The following is a 17,076-nucleotide window of genomic DNA, read 5'->3' as shown; positions in this document are numbered from 1 at the left end:
ACCTCAGACAATCCTGGAGGCATTGACCACCTCTGTGTATAAAATGGAAGAAGCCCTGGAGGAAGCTTGGAAACTTCTGACATGATAACCCATATCCAAGAACTAGTCCTGTGCAGAGTCTCACAGGGAATAAGGAAGAGGGGAACTGACAACCAATCTGCAAACCAGCTGCTGCTGCTGGTCTCTCAGAGGCACTGCCAGATGTGAGCCTGAAAGCACAGACCCCAGCCAGAAGCCCAGGGATGGCCCATCAGTTCTTGCAGGTTGAAGGCACTGCACAGTTTGATGAACAGATGTGTGCTTCCTGCTGGATTGTGGGTTTCTGAGAACATCTGACCCCAAAAGCTCCAGTAATGTCTCACAAGAAGGACAGACAGAGTCACTGGACATCCTTTATTCTGTTAAGGTTCACAGAGAGCTCAGGGATATGACTTAGCAGAGGGATGTTAGAGTTAGTGTACAGTGGTTAGGCTGTGGTTGGACTTGATGATCTTCAAGGTCTTTTACAACCTGGATAATTTTATGATTCTATGTTTATGTGCAGTGTGTCTGGGCTACAATACAAAGGTACAAGCTGAATAAAAATTGATTTGAGTAATGATGTTTTACAGAAAAACATTACAGTACTTTAAAAAAAAAAAAAAAGAAAGAATTATTATTCTTTAATAAGAAATAAATCACACACATAAAATGGCACAGAACAAACAATAAAAGAGAATTTAATTCAGTAAAAAGCTGCATTATAAGTCATGAATTCAAAAAATCGGCCGTTCACTGCTTTTGAAACACATTTGGTCATCACTTTCCTCACAGCATCTTTGACCTCCTGGTTCCTCATGCTGTAGATGAGAGGGTTCACTGCTGGAGGCACCACCGAGTACAGAACTGCCACCATCAGGTCCATGGATGGAGAGGACATAGAGGGGGGCTTCAGATAGGAAAAAGAGGCAGTGCTGAGAAAGAGGGAGACCACAGCCAGGTGAGGGAGGCATGTGGAGAAGGCTTTGTGCTGTCCCTGCTCAGAAGGCATCCTCAGCACGGCAATGAAGATCTGCACATACGACACAACTATGAAAACAAAGCAACCAAAGGCTAAACTGACACTAAAAATGATGAACACAACTTCCCTGATGTAGGAGCCTGAGCAGGAGAGCTTGAGGATCTGGGGGATTTCACAGAAAAACTGGTTGACAACATTGCCTTGGCAGAGAGGCAGTGAAAACGTACTGGCAGTGTGCAGCAGGGAATTGAGAAGCCCAGCGCCCCAGGCAGCTGCTGCCATGGTGGCACAAGCTCTGCTGTCCATCAAGGTCCCGTAGTGCAGGGGCTTGCAGATGGCAACGTAGCGGTCATAGGACATGATGGTGAGAAGGGAATACTCTGCTGAGACAAAGTAGAAATAGAAAAAGATCTGTGCAGCACATCCTGCGTAGGAGATGGCCCTGGTGTCCCAGTGGGCATTGGCCATGGCTTTGGGGAGAGTGGTGGAGATGCAGCCCAGGTCGAGGAGGGCCAGGTTGAGCAGGAAGAAGTACATGGGGGTGTGCAGGCGGCGGTCGCAGGCTACGGCTGTGCTGATGAGGCCGTTGCCCAGGAGGGCAGCCAGGTAGATGCCCAGCAAGAGCCAGAAGTGCAGGAGCTGCAGCTGCCGCGTGTCTGCCAACGGCAGCAGGAGGAACTCGCTGATGGAGCTGCTGTTGGGCATCTGCTGTTCCTGGGCTTGGAGTCCTGTTCAGAGTGAAGAAGATAATGACAAGTCCAGACCATTCTCAGACACACTCCTTCTGCTGTGCTATGAAATATGTTGATTCTCTTACTATAATGTTCATTTAGCACATGTACTTGCATTTCATTTCATGAAGTTTAGCCATACTTAAGAAGAAGAAGCCTGTGAAGCTTTAAACTTCCTTTGATTTTCTGATCTTATCCCATTTCCCTGGATTTTTTCATATTGTTCATGCCAGATGTCTTTACCCCAAATGCTTTTATAGCACCCAACCCCGGCCTCCGTTCCCTTCAATCTCTGTTTGAAAAAGCTGCCTGTTGGCAGGATATGTGAATTATTCATGTCTTCAGAGTATGATAATAATTACAACTGGTTCCACCCTGCTAGACAGGAGAGACTGAAAGCAAATCACTTGTGACGGATAGCAAAACATCCAATGTATGGAAGAAAAATTCTCAGAGCAGTGAGATCCGCTTTTAGATTTTTGCCTCCAATCCTTTTTTCCTTCCCTCAGTACAGGAAAGAAAAAAATCCCTGCCTTGTCTCTCCTCTCGCAAAGTACTCTTACAAGCATCCTGCTGTGCAGTGGAGCTGTGATCCCCTGCCCCAGGCAGCAGCTGTGGCAGCACAAGCCCTGCCGGGGGGCTCCTTCCCCCCACACGTCTCCCCGCAGCACCCTGGGCATCTCCCCGGGCAGGCTGAGTGCTGAGCCTGGCAGGCGGCAGAGTCCCATAGCCGGCACACAGCCCCTGGGGCACAGCAGGGACCCTGCTCTGCAGGAGAGATCTGAGCAAACGCCTGCAGCCCTCAGGGCTGTGCTCTGATGCTGCAGCATAGAAGCCCTCAGCTGGAGCAGAAGGCTTTTTCCACAGTAATGAAACATGCAGTGTCTGAAGCCAGATCTGCTATTGAATGTCCCATTTATAGTTAACCCTCTATGAACAGCAGCTGCATGGCCTGAAGTGAGACTTACCTTGTCATGGTCTGTCAGCAATGTTCCTGCAGTGAGCTCAGAAGGCTGCTCTCACCTCACGCATCCTGGAAGCTCTCTCCCCTTTCTCTCCTCTCCTTCTGTCACCTGCAGGCTGTGCTGTGCACAAGAGCTGCTCCTGGGAACAGCTGTCTCTGCAGCACCACACACTTTTATGAGCTTCCTGTGTCTCAGGAGCCCAGCCCAGCTCAGTAACAGAGGATGTCATGTTTATCCTTCCCACTCGTCTCTCCTGAGATGATTGGGGTTTTCATGGTCAACAGCTCCTGAAAGACAGCAGCATCATGACAGTACATTAAAATCTGTTGAATTTAACACCAGATTTCTAGTGGTCAGTGACTAGTTCCAGACATGTGGTGAGTCCTCCCAGAGAGTGTTTGCTGAAACTAAAAGGGCACATAGACAACGACACAATAACATGGAATCATAGAATCACCAAGGTTGGCAAAGACCTACAAGATCATCCAGTCCAGCTGTTCACCTATCACCAATAGCTCCCACTAATCCATGTTCTTCAACACAACATCCATTCATTCCTTGAACACCTCCAGGGTCCATGAATCCACCACACCCCTGGGAAGTCCATTCCACGTCCCAAATTGAAGGACGCTGTTTTTGGTCTTGGTGAACTTCATCCCATTGGCTTCAGCCCAGCTCTCCAGCCTTTCCAGATCCCTCTGTAGGGCCTTGCTAACTCCAGGCAGATCCACACTCCCAGCCAATTTGGTGTCATTTGCAATCTTACTTAGGGTTCACTCAATGCCCTGTTCCAGGTCAATAATAAAGAAACTGAAGAGGAAAGGCACCAGCACTGACCTCTGGGGAACACCAAGTAGGCACACAGGTAGGCGTCCAGGTGGGTCTTGAATATCTCCAGACAAGGAAACTACACAACCTCATTGGGCAGCCTGTTCCAGTGCTCCATCACCCTCACCGTAAAGAAGTTCTTGCACACATTCATGCAGAACTTCCTATGCTCCAGTTTCCGGCCATTTCCCCTTGTCCTGTCTCCACACACTGCTGAAAAGAGTTTGGTCTCACCACTTTGCCACCCACACCTCAGGTATTTATAGACCTGGATCAGGTCCCATCTCAGTCTTCTTTTTCAAGGCTAAACAGACCCAGCTCACTTAGCTTTTATTCATATGACAGATGATCCAGAACCTTCGCAATCTTTGTAGCCATTTACTTCAGTGTTTCCAAGAGATCCATGGTTTTTTTTTTGGCCACAAGGGCACACTGCTGGCTCATGGCTAACCTGTCATCCATCAGGAAACCCAGGTCCCTCTCTGCAGAGCTCCTCTCCAGAAGCTCATCCCCCAGCCTGTCCTGGTGCATGTAATTATTCCTCCCTTTGTGCAAGACTCTACACCTGCTTTTTTAAAGCCCCATCTGGATTCTTACTGCCCAGCTCTCCAGCCTGTCCAGGTCTCGCAAAATGGAAGAACAGCCCACAGGCATGTCAGCCAATTCTCCCAACTTCGTTTCATCAGCAAACTTGATGTGTATGGCCACTATTCCTTTCTCAAGTTTGCTGATAAAGATGCTGATCAAGACTGGACACAGCCCTGACCCCTGGGAAACACCGCTACTTACAGGTCACAAACCAGACACTGCACCGCCAACGACAACAATCTGTGCTCTGCCAGTCAGACAGTTCTCAACCCACCTCACTGTCCACTCATCTGTCCCACACTTCCTCAGCTTTGTTCTATGGATGTCATGGGGAACAGTATCAAATGCCTTGCTGAAATCAAGGTAGATGACATTCATCGCTCTCGCCCCATTTACAAAACCAGTGAAAATGTCATAGAAGGCTACCAGGTTGGTCGAGTATGACCTCCCCTTGGTGGACACATGCTGACTACTCCTGATAAACTCCCTTTCTTCCAGTTGTCTGTAGATGGCATCCAACACAAGCTGCTCCATCACCTTTCCAGGGAATGAGGTGAGGCAGCCTAGCCTGTAATAACCCAGATCTTCCTTCTTGCCCTTTTTGAAGACTGGAGCGACACTGGCTGTCCTCCAGTATTCAGGCACCTCCCCCATTCTCCAAGACCTCTCAAAGATGATAGAGAGCGGTTCAGCAATCACTGCTGCAATCTCCCACACCACTCATGGATGCACCCCATCAGGTCCCATGGCTTTAAGAACATCAGTGTGGCCTAGGTGCTCACGGACCACCTCTTCCCAGACTAAATGCAAGCAAAGTCTTCATTCCTCAGACCCTCTCACTAAGCTCCAGGCTCTGGGATTTCTGAGGGAGAGCTTTTTCACTGAAGACAGAAGCAAAGAATGCCTTCAGTATCTCCAGCGTCACAGCATCCCCCGTCACCAGAATACCCCCCTCACTTAGTAGGGTACCCACTGTCTCCCTAGTCTTCATAACATACTTAAAAAAAAAAAAAAAAAAAAAAAAGAATATATATATATATATATTTAATGAGTGTCAACCAATTTATGTAATACTATGTTCTGCTTGCAAGGAACTGTGTGAGAGAGGTGGGCCAATCAGGGCTGGTTCTGCGTTGAGGTGTTTATAACTGGACAATACAGACTGTTAATGGAAAGATAAATGGTAGTAAGGGTGTATATGGGATCTTAAAAACAGTATTGTTTGACAAACTGTCTTGACGGTATAATAAAGTGTAATTGTTGATGGCATATGGAAGTGTACCAGAGGGTGTGTGGAAGTGTAAATGAGGGTACAAACAGTGGAAATGTTTGCAGAGGAAAAAGGGTTGAAGAGAAAGTGAGTTTATCTGCACTGACATGAGCGCAACCCCCCGCACCGTTCCTCTGTGAGCAGAGCAGAGCAGAGACACAGTCCCCATGTATCATGTAGTGCTATTCTGCTTACCAAATGGATGAGCTCGCAACGGAAGAGGCAGATCTTCCTCTCTGCTCCATCTGTGGCATACTCTGGAGTTCACAGCATTGCAAAGCAATGGCACATCAATGTTCTTGCAATGATGACAGTTTAGTATGCTCTGGGCTCTTATTTCAATTGCATCTAAAGAAGTCTAGGGTCATGCCAGTTGACAGGTAGCTGGCAAATGTTGTCTCACTGTAAGGAAGAGTAGAAAGATAATATGGGCAATTATGAACCTGTCAGTCTCACTCCAGTGCCTGGTAAAACTATGGAGACAATGATGGTGGGAGTTATGGAAAAACAGCTGAAGGAAATTCTGCCATTGATCACAGCCAACACAAGTTCTCGAGGGGACGGTCCTGTTTAAATTCAGGTCATTTATGACACATTTATCCATTTAGCTGACCAAGGGAAGCCAGCTGATGTTATCCTTGATGATTTCAGTTGAGCTTCTGATACTGTTTCTTACAGCACTCTTCTGAGCAGAATGTCCTGCATACGGCTAGACAGAAACAGAACATGGTGGGTGATCAGTTGCCCATTAGGTCAGGCCCAAAGGATTATAGTCAATAGTTTTCATCAGGCTGGTTGATGGTCACTGTAATGGCTCCCTAGGGCTGCATTTTAGATCCAATTTACTATCATGTTTTTGTGGATGACTTGCATGCAGGACTTGAAGATGTTCTGAGCAAGCTTGCTGATGAGACCAGAGGAGGAGGTGCTGTTGCATCCACAGAGGGTGAAGAGGGCTTGCAGAGAGATGTGGACAATCATAGAAGTGGGTACCAGTTGGTACTAAGCACCAAGTGCATAAAGTATAACAAGTGCCTGATTGTGCGCCTGTATAGGGGCAACCCTGGACATACACACTGACTGGATAAGGAACAACGGAGGGCATTCTGACTGAAAAGGATTGGGGGTCCTGCTCAGCATCAAATTGAATTTGAGTATGCAATGTGCCCAGGAAGCCAGGAAGGCCAACAGTCCTCTGGAGTGCATCACGTAAGGTATTGCCAGCTGGGTGAGGGAAAGGATCATCCCTCTCTGCTCTGCATTGCTACACCTGGAGCACTGGGTGCTATTCTAGGCACCACGTAGTATAAAGAACATCAAACAATGGGAGGGTGTGCAAAACAGGACACTGGAACAGAGAGATCTGAAGTTCAGAGTTTCATTGGGATTGACTACATGATCAGATTGGGCCTTTCTTACATCCCACATCCTGCGATGAGACACAGGGCACACATGGGACATGAACCTCACAGTGTCCTTGCACCACATGCAGAGCCTGGGATCATCTGTCCTTCTGTCTTTCATTTGACATCATACAATTGTCCATCCACTGCCCCAGGAAGGGCCCTGAGCCAACATGAGGGACAGGATCTCCCTGCCAAGTCTGGAGATCAAGGTTTGGCCTTTCTGCTTCATAAGACAAAGGGGGAGTTTCTCAGCATCAGAGCCACCATGCCAGTGCCTTTGCCTGCCTGAAGTTGTGGCTTCCAATTATCTGCTCTAACAAGTCCCTTGGGAAGCTTGCTTGTTAATGTTCCTCAGTGGGCCCATTAATGCTCCAAGTAACTTCACTGTTACTTCTGACTTTGTCTTGTTGAGCACTTTGAGCTGTTTTCTCTCTGCGCTGGAGGTTGATGGACTTAGCAACAAATGCCGCCTGGGGCTCCTTACCACCTAAAGAGCCTCCTGAGCCTTGTGCCTTCCTGTCATTCTCTTCAGGTTTTCAGAACTTGTTCAGCAAAATGGAGAGATACCTGGAGAAAGCTTAAAGTGGCCGAATCCGGCAGGCGATTATTGTTTATTTATTCATATTTGAGTTTAAACAAAACATTTAAGCAGCACTGCGCAACTGGTACCAATCTGGAATGTTCCCAATGAGTTCTGTTGTGTTACTGTGTGGACAAAGGTCCTCCTCAACCTCCCCACCCCATTTCTACTCACATTGGCCCCATGGGACTTGCATCACTTTTCTTCACATCACTGTTCTCCTCTGCAGCCACCCGCTCAGTGTTAAAACTCCTTTACACCAACTCTCACTATTTTTCCACAGAAAACCAGCTGCACATGTAAAAGGAAAGATTTCTCTCTTTTTTTTTTTTTTTTTGGCCAACAAACTGCAGGAAAGGTGTTGCAATTGAATGAACAGTAAAACACAGTGATCAACTGCATACCATGTCCATGCCGCATCTATTGAGGTTTGTCTTTCACAGGGAATATTTGTACAAGAAATGAGTTAGACACAGTCATGATGCTGTTTTCTTTCAGGAGCTGTTGGCCATGAGGACCCAGGGATATCTCAGGGGAGAGGAGTGGGAAGGATGAAAATGCCATCCTAATCTGCTGGGCTGGGCTGGGCTCCTGGGACACAGGGAGCTCATACAAATGGGCAGCGCTGCAGAGAGACAGCTGTGCCCAGGAGCAGCTCTTGTGCACAGCACAGCCTGCAGGTGACAGAAGGAGAGGAGAGAAAGGGGAGAGAGCTTGCAGGATGTGAACGGTGTGAGCGGGATGTGAGCTCAGTGCAGGAGCATTGCTCACAGATCTCGACACGGTAAGTCTCACTGCAGACCATGCAGATGTTATTCATAGAGGGTTAACTTAATCAGGGACATGCCATAGCAGATCTGGCTGCAGGCACTGCGTGTTTCTTTACTATGAATAAACCTTCTGCTTCAGCTGAGTGTTTCCGTTCTGCAGCATCAGAGCACAGCCCTGAGGGCTGCATGTCCCAGCACGGCTTCAGCCTGTGCATATGGGGCTGAAGGTGGGTGCCCAGAGCTGTCCTGCAGAGCAGGGTCCCTGCTGTGCCCCAGGGGCTGTGTGCCGGCTATGGGACTGTGCCGCCTGCCAGGCTCAGCACTCAGCCTGCCCGGGGAGCTGCCCAGGGTGCTGCGGGGAGACGTGTGGGGGGAAGGAGCCCCCCGGCAGGGCTTGTGCTGCCACAGCTGCTGCCTGGGGCAGGGGGATGACAGCACCACTGCACAGCAGAATGCTTCTGAGGGTACTTTGTGAGAGGAGAGCCAAGGCAGGGATTTCCCATTTCCTGTTTTTAGGGAAGGAAAGAGGATTGGAGGCAGAAATCTAAAAGGGGCTGTCAAATATGAACACAGCTCTGAAACTCTCAAATATTTCTTCAGTGCATCGGTTGTTTTGTGAACAGTCACACAGAATGCACAAAATGTGCTTTCAGCCTCTCCTTCCTAAAAGATAAAAGTTCTCCTTGTTTTCTGCAGACATTAATAGTTCACTTATCCCACAAATAGGCTGATTTCTCTAAGACAAACTGAAGTGCACAGAGGCTCGGGCTGGGGTCTCAAAGAGCAGCAGGAATAAAGAGGAAAATTTCCAGGAAACTGGGATATGATTAGGAAATGTGAAGAAAGAAACAGCTCCCTAATCTTCTTCTGTTCTTTTAGGGTTGGTGTAGCTCATGAAAATAAATTCAAGTTCTGGAGTTAAATGAACATTTTCCAGAAGGAAGAGAGAATTTTCATAATAAATGAGATGTGTCTCTGAGAAGGGTCTGGACTTGTCATTATCTTCTGCACTCTGAGCAGGACTCCAAGCCCAGGAACAGCAGATGCCCAACAGCAGCTCCATCAGCGAGTTCCTCCTGCTGCCGTTGGCAGACACGCGGCAGCTGCAGCTCCTGCACTTCTGGCTCTTGCTGGGCATCTACCTGGCTGCCCTCCTGGGCAACGGCCTCATCAGCACAGCCGTAGCCTGCGACCGCCGCCTGCACACCCCCATGTACTTCTTCCTGCTCAACCTGGCCCTCCTCGACCTGGGCTGCATCTCCACCACTCTCCCCAAAGCCATGGCCAACGCCCTCTGGGACACCAGGGCCATCTCCTACTCAGGATGTGCTGCACAGCTCTTTTTCTTTCTCTTCTTCCTCTCAGCAGAGTATTCCCTTCTCACCATCATGTCCTATGACCGCTACGTTGCCATCTGCAAGCCCCTGCACTACGGGACCTTGATGGACAGCAGAGCTTGTGCCACCATGGCAGCAGCTGCCTGGGGCACTGGGGTTCTCAATTCCCTGCTGCACACTGCCAGTATGTTTTCACTGCCTCTCTGCCAAGGCAATGTTGTCAAACAGTTTTTCTGTGAGATCCCCCAGATCCTCAAGCTCTCTTGCTCAGAATCAAATCTCAGGGAAGCTGTGTTTCTCATTTTTACTTTCAGTTTAGCCTTTGGGTGCTTTGTTTTCATGGTTGTGTCCTATGTGCAGATCTTCCTTGCTGTGCTGAGGATGCCCTCTGAGCAGGGAAGACAGAAAGCCTTCTCCACATGCCTCCCTCACCTGGCCGTGCTCACCCTGCTTGTCATCTCTGGCTTTTTTGCCTACCTGAAGCCCCCCTCTGTCTCCTTCCCATCCATGGACCTGATGGTGGCACTTCTGTACTCGGTACTGCCTCCAACACTGAACCCTATTATATATAGCATGAGGAACAGGAAGGTCAAGGATGCAGTGAGGAAAGTGATTACTAAATGTGTTTCAAAAGCTGTGAACTGCCCATCTTTTGGAATTCATATAATGCAATCCAGCTTTTTTCTAAATCAAGCTCTCTTTTGTTGACTGTTCTGTTCATTTTATATGTGTAATTCATTATTATTCTTTATATATATATACTGTAATGTTTTTCACTAAAATATCATTAGTCAAATCAATTCCTACTCAGTTTGTACCTTTCTAGTGTAGCCCATACACACTGTACATAACGAACCAGGCTCTCTGTGAAGCTTAACTGAATAAAGAACATGCAGTGACTCTGTCTGTCCTTCCTTTGGAGCTGACGGGGTCGGATGTTCTCAGAAACTCACAGTCCAGAAGGAAGCACACGGCTGTTCATCAGAATGTACAGTGATTTCCGCCTGCAACAGCTGATGGGCCATCCCTGGGCTTCTGGCTGGGGTCTGTGCTTTCAGGCTCACATCTGCCAGGGCCTCTGAGAGGCCAGCAGTAGCAACAGGTTTGCACGTTGGTTGTCAGGTACCTCTTACTCATTTCATTTCATAGTTGTGTCCTATGTGCAGATCTTCCTTGCTGTGCTGAGGATGCCCTCTGAGCAGGGACGGCTCAAAGCCTTCTCCATGTGCCTCCTTCACCTGGCCGTGCTCTCCCTGCTTGTCATTGCTGCCTTTTTTGCCTACCTGAATCTCCCCTCCATTTCCTCCCCACTCCTGGATCTGACTGTGGCAATTCTGTGCTCAGTGGTTCCTCCAACACTGAACCCTATTATATACAACATGAGGAACAGGGAAATCAAGTGTGCTCTCAGCAAGGTGTTGCAATACGCATTATTTCAGCTTCAATAAAGTGCACATCTTCCTCACAAGATTCCCAGTGATGGTTCTTTATGTTTTAAGCATTTTTGGTTGTTTGACTGTGTGTGATATAGCAACCTGCAAAAAAATGTTATTGAACTTATAATTTATTTCACTTATTTCCTACCTACTTTCCATTTTCTCACTCCAAGAGCTCATGTAAACATGGAACCAGATTCCTCGAATAGGTTAAAGGTTTCATAAAAAGCTTTAAATATAGTCTTTTCCTTTTCTCTTCTCTCTTCCTCCCTTGTCTGGGTCTGGGGGAGGTACAGCCACAGACAGCAGCACAACATGCTCTTTTCATTCCTGCTCTCTTCACACTGCCACAGTGCTCTAAATTAATCTGAACTGTGAAAGCCTGAAGGTCTTGTTGGTCTCACGACAGTCCTGTTTTCTCTACAGCAGCACTCCGGAGCTGCTGTCAGTAGCCGGCAATACGAATGGCTGTGTCAGAGCTGGTCTCCTTGCTGGCACTGCCATAACAAGACGGCCCCATCAGAGCAGGGCCAGAGAACTGGAGGCCTCTTCCAAAGCTGGTGTAAGGAATATACCTCAGGAGCTACTGCCTGAGAAGACTTCGAGATCTTCTGGTTCTCTTCACTAAGTGATAATGATAGTTTCACGAGTCACAAGGAGATCTTAAAGGTCTCAAGGCAATGCTGTGGTTTAGAATTTGTTGTGTTAAAGCTATTTACTAAGACTGACCAATAATAATAATAATAATAATAATAATAATAATAATAATAATAATAATAATAAATGCATTATGATTATATAGATCTATATTTGTATATATACACATGCAAACATACAATATATTTTCACATATATATGACATTTGCAGTTGTAAAAAGATATGCATAGATACTAATTCATATGCATATCTGTTTACAAGTCAGGACCTGCTGCAGGGGTTTTAACAGCCATAGGGTTCACTGTAGGAGATGAAGCAACTGTTGGGCTGTTCCAGGACTTAGAGCAACTGCAGAGCTCATTGCCAGAGCTGGAATCACCACAGGACCTGTCACTGAAGTTGGAGCCGCCACTGGGCTCATCGGAGGGCCTGGAGTGACCACAGGGCTGTACCTCCTGGCATAGTGCATCTTTCTTGGGAAGAATTTGATTCATTTTCTTATCACAATGTTTGGAACAGCCGTGGGGAACTGAATCCCTTTTCAACCCCAGGGTTTTACATCTGGAGATGAGACACCTGCACTGACTTCCTCGGCTGAATGATGGCCCTGCAAAGGGGAATTCAGATGGTCCCTGTCCTTGTCTGCATGTCTTTTTTATTAAGGGTCAGGAGAAGAGCTTTCCAGATGAGGCATTTCCACTTCTGCTAGGCAAACACAATCTGTTAGGACAAACTGATACAGTAAAAGAGTTAATCTCAAAATCAAAAGTTAGTTACGTGGGCCCATAAACAAGTAGGATGTGTAGTTAACATAAAGGAAGAACATCCTGCATAATAAAGGAAGCATTGCCCAAGAAGCTGTCCAGGACCAGGCAACTTCTATCAAACATGACAGGGTAAAAAGGACAGAGCGAGGAAGACTTTGAACCTTCGCGAGAAAGACATCTGACTTCATCCCCACGAACACTGAAGGGAGTCCACCCACTACAAACTGTGCATGTGCCAGAGGGAGAGGCAGTATGTAAAAGAGTTACTGGAAACAGTGAATAAGTAGTTGGGCTCCAGGAAATTTATTGAATATGTATGAGCTTGGCTTTGAAATATGTAATGCTTCTGCTTGCTGGTGTGCAAGGCAGATGGAGTGATCCCCCTTTGCACCCGACACCCACTAAATGCATTCCTGTTTTATAACTTCACACTGGGTCATAGAGTTTATTCCTGAGGTCAATTTGGTGGCCCAGATGGAACCAGCTCTATTCAGCAGCAGGACCAGCTGAGAGGGGGGACACATTTGGCGCACCCTGAGATTTCTCTGAAGGACTCCCTTCCTCACCTGATCACTGCAGGGACAGACAAGGACCATCCATAGGCAGACCAGGTACGTGTATGGCAAGGGGAGCCCATAAGTCCTGAGGAGACATCCTACTCAGGGTTCAGCCATCCATGCTGCCCTTAGGGAGGTGAGCTCATGGCTTAGGTTGCCAACTGGGGTAACAAGACTCTTTGGGGGAATACCTGTTAAAGGGACATGTAAGTCATAGGCATGGAAACAAGAGCATGTGCTCTCCCCCAGTAGGCTGGCAATAGGACGGACCTAGGCTGGCCTCTCCTATGGGTATGGGATATAGTGGATATCCTGTCAAATGGTAACCTGGGTTCTCCTTGCTGTAATGATGAGGCTTGTAGATTGTGTGGCCAGTATTATCATCTGCTGTAAGTGTTTGGAACCGTGAGTCAATCTGTCTCTGGGAAAAACCTTAAAGGTTGCAACTGGTCAACCAGGGTACGAGCGTTATTAAGATTCCAGCTAGAAGACATTGTCAGCATTGTGTACTATGAATAAGCCATGGATTTTGATCTAAGTGTCAGAGTGACTGTGGTGTGAGTGAGACACAGCACAGCTGTGGGACAATTGCCGAGTCCCGATCTGAGTTTCCTCCCTCCTGCGAGGGAAATGGCCAGAGATGGACGAAGTGAAAGACTCTGTGTTGTCTGTCCACTCGTATGTACTTTCTGCTTGTATGTAAGAAGACGGGAGTTTGTACTCTATAGATTAGGAAGAGGGTCCAGAGGAGCTGCGTACGTTCCACCCGACAAATGAGTGTCAACCCATTTATGTAATCTATGTACTGCTTGTGAGGAACTGTGTGAGGGAGGTGGGTCAATCAGTGCTGCTTCTGTAGCGAAGTGTTTATAACTGAATGATAGGGATTGTTAAGGGAAAGTTATACGGTATTAAGGGTGTTTATGGGAACCGAAGAACTGTATTGTTTGACAAACCTTTTGATGGTAAAAAAAAGTGTAATTGTTAATGGTATGTGGAAGTGTAAATGAGGATACAAGTAGTGGAAAAGTGTACAGAGGAGAAAGAGTTTAAGAAAAAGTGGGTTTGTCTGCACTGACATGAGAGCAACCCTCCTCACCGTTCCCCTGCAAGCAGAGCAGAGCAGAGACACTGTCCCCATGTAGCATGTGGTGCTATTCTACTCACCAAATGGATGAGGTCACAACAGAAGAGGCAGATCTTCCTCTCTGCTCCATCTGTGGCATACTCCAGAGTTCACGGCATTGCAAAGCTATGGCACATCTACATTCTTGCACTGATGACACCTTAGTATGCTCGGGGCTCTCATTTCAATGGTGTCTAAATTAGCCTAGGGTCATGCCAGTTGACAGTAAGCTGGCATATGTTGTCTCATTGTAAGGAGGAGCAAGAAAGTTGACATGGGCAATTATGGACCTGTCAGTCTCACTCCAGTGCCTGGTAAAATTATGGAGATAATGATGGTGGGAGTTATGGAAAAACAGCTGAAGGACAATTCTGTCATTGGTCACAGCCAACAGAAGTCCCCAAGGGGAAGGTCCTGTTTAACTTCAGGTCCTTTTATGACACCGCTATTCATTTAGCTCACCAAGGGAAGCCAGTGATGTTATCCTGGAGGATTGCAGTACAGCTTTTGAAACTATTTTTCACAGCACCCTTCTGGACAGAGTATTCTGCATACGGCTAGACAGAAACAGAACGTGGTGGCTGAGCATTTGGCTATCAGGTCAGGCCCAAAAGATTATAGTCAAGGGTTTTCATCGGGCTGTTAGATGGTCACTGTCAGGTTTCTCCAGCGCACATTTTTAGGGCCCCTTCTCTTTCGTGTTTTTGTGGATGACTGTAATGGGTTAAGTGAAAATCCACCTGCGCCCATGACAGGGGGACAGCCGGCCCACAGGGCCGCTGGCCCAAAAGGAAAGGGAAAAAGAAAAGAAAACAGTGACAACGATCTAAGGAGGCACACTTATTTACTAAATACTATGTCGGAATACAGGATAACACAATATAATACAATATAATACAAATTAAGGCAAACAAATCAAGTAAAATAGGAGAGAGAGTGAGTCCCAAAAACTGAGAGGCCTACTGTAACTCTAGGCGAAATGGCTGGAATTCTCCCACATACTCCCCCCCTGGCTGGCAGGATTCAAGAGAGCAAGTCCAGCCCCAAAGTGAGATTATATAGTGTCCTTGCCTCGTGACTCATCATTGACCGTGGTGTTCTCTGGGATATGTAGTCTTCTTCTGTGAGTAGCACACTCGGTAAAATCATCCATACTTTACATGATGTTATGATGTGGAATACTGGTAGCAAAATTACAAAAGTACAAAACCATGACAATGATTTACATGCAGGACTAGAAGATGTTCTGAGCAAGTTTGCTGATGAGACCAGATGAGGAGGTGCTGTTGCTTCCACTTAGGGTGGAGAGGACTTGCAGAGAGATGTGGACAAGTCAGAGAAGTGGGTACCAGTTGGTACTAAGCACTAAGTTCATAAAGTATAACAAGAACAAGTGCCTGATTATGCAACTGGGTAGGGGCAACCCTGGACACACACTCTGACTGCATACAGGGTACTGGATGGTGGTGTGACTGACATGTAACTATCCGGATCTTCCTCCTTGCCCTTTTTGAACACCAGAGCGTCATTGGTACTACAAAGGTAGTCACAACAGCACCTGAGGATTTTGACTATCCGTGGGATGCTCAAGCCAGCATGCTCCCATTGCTATGTGTCATTAATGTGTTCCAGGTTATGTCTCAGATTAAATAATTATTTGAGAATTTCACTGAGAGATCTGCCCCAAGGAGAGACAGCTCTGCATGGCAGAGGGTGTAGGATGGTCTGGGCAGCTTCCAGGAGCGGTGGGCACCCCCAGGGCTTTGGAACTTCATCTCTGAGCAACTGCAGGATCCTGAGAAACTGGAAGAATATGGGGGGAAGGTCTGCTGTGGCCCTGGTAATCCCATAGAGGCACAAACGACGGCAGCGTGCCAGGGCCTGGCCCACACCTACTGAGCTGTATTCAACACTCTTCAGCATCCTCAAGGGGAAGAGAGCTGGATCTGCTGACAGTGCTGCAGCCTCTGCAACTCCTGGCACAGACCCTGCAGCAGCTCCAAGGCTTTGCTGCACGTCCTGCAGTTGCTCCAAGATCTGGGACAGATCCCGCTGTCACTTCTCCCTTTATAATGAGCTCTGCAGTCACTCTGCAACAGGTCCTGTAGCTGTTCCAAGTATTGCTATAGCAAAATGAAACAAATTCCTCCCAGAGGAGGTGCGCTGTGCCAGCAGGTACAGCCATGTGGTTGCTCCAATCCTTCGAATCAGCCTAGTGGCTGCCCCAGTTTCTGTCACAGGTTCTGTGGTGATTCCAGATAGGGCAATGAGATGCGCTCCTGCAACAGCCCAGCGGCTGCTACAGCTCCTACAGTGAACCCTGTGGCTGTCAAAACCCCTGCCAAAGGTCCTGGAATTGCAAACTTATATGCATACATATTAGTATCTATGCATATATGTTTGCAACAGCATATATTGTCTATATGTGAAAATATACCATATATATAACGTGTATGTTTGCAAATACTTATGTATATGCACTTGTCGTTATGATTACACTTTATTCTCTGTTTCAGAAAGTGGCTTTATTTCAACCCACAAATTCTAAACTGCAGCACTGGCCTCAGTCCCTTACAGATCTCCTTGGGACTCCTGAAATTGACCCAGTCACTCAGTGACGAGCACCAGAAGATCTCAAGGTCTTCTCAGGGAGCAGCTCCTGAGGTACATTCCTTAAACCAGCTCTGGAAGAGGCCTCCAGTTCTCTGGTCCTGCTCTGATGGGGCCCTCTTGTTATAGCAGTGCCAGCAAGGAGACCAGCTCTGACACAGCCGTTCATATTGCTGGCTACTGACTGCAGCCCCGGAGTGCTGCTGTAGAGACAACAGGACCGTCATGAGACACACAAGACCTTCAGGCCTGCACAAATGAGAGGACTTGAGAGCACTGTGGCACTGTAAATAGAGCAGGAATGAAAGGAGCACGTTGTGCTGCTGTCTGTGGCTGTACCTCACCCAGACCCAGTCAATTCAGGAAGAGAGAAGAGTTAAGGAAAAGTCTATTATGAAAGATTTTTAAGGAATCTTTTAACCTATTCAGGGAATCAGGTTCCATGTT

The 17,076-nt window shown here is 47.3% G+C and overlaps 1 protein-coding gene across 1 annotated transcript; it reads right to left on the bottom strand.

The window, feature by feature from the left end:
- Nucleotides 1–724: 724 nt before the first annotated feature.
- LOC140265124 (olfactory receptor 14J1-like) lies at nt 725–1,705 on the bottom strand. Its single transcript, XM_072361006.1, has one exon. The coding sequence runs from the start codon at nt 1,703–1,705 to the stop codon at nt 725–727; it is 981 nt and encodes a 326-aa protein (XP_072217107.1).
- Nucleotides 1,706–17,076: the final 15,371 nt, after the last annotated feature.

The sequence above is a fragment of the Excalfactoria chinensis genome, unplaced genomic scaffold (genome assembly GCF_039878825.1).
Source record: "Excalfactoria chinensis isolate bCotChi1 unplaced genomic scaffold, bCotChi1.hap2 Scaffold_68, whole genome shotgun sequence".
Lineage (NCBI taxonomy): Eukaryota > Metazoa > Chordata > Aves > Galliformes > Phasianidae > Excalfactoria > Excalfactoria chinensis.
Note: the sequence above shows the minus strand (reverse complement) of the source record. Positions and strands in the feature narration are given on the sequence as shown.

What these genes read in the sequence shown, in the direction of transcription:
- LOC140265124 (XM_072361006.1), bottom strand. Translation starts at nt 1,705, where the DNA reads ATGCCCAACAGCAGCTCCATCAGCGAGTTCCTCCTGCTGCCGTTGGCA.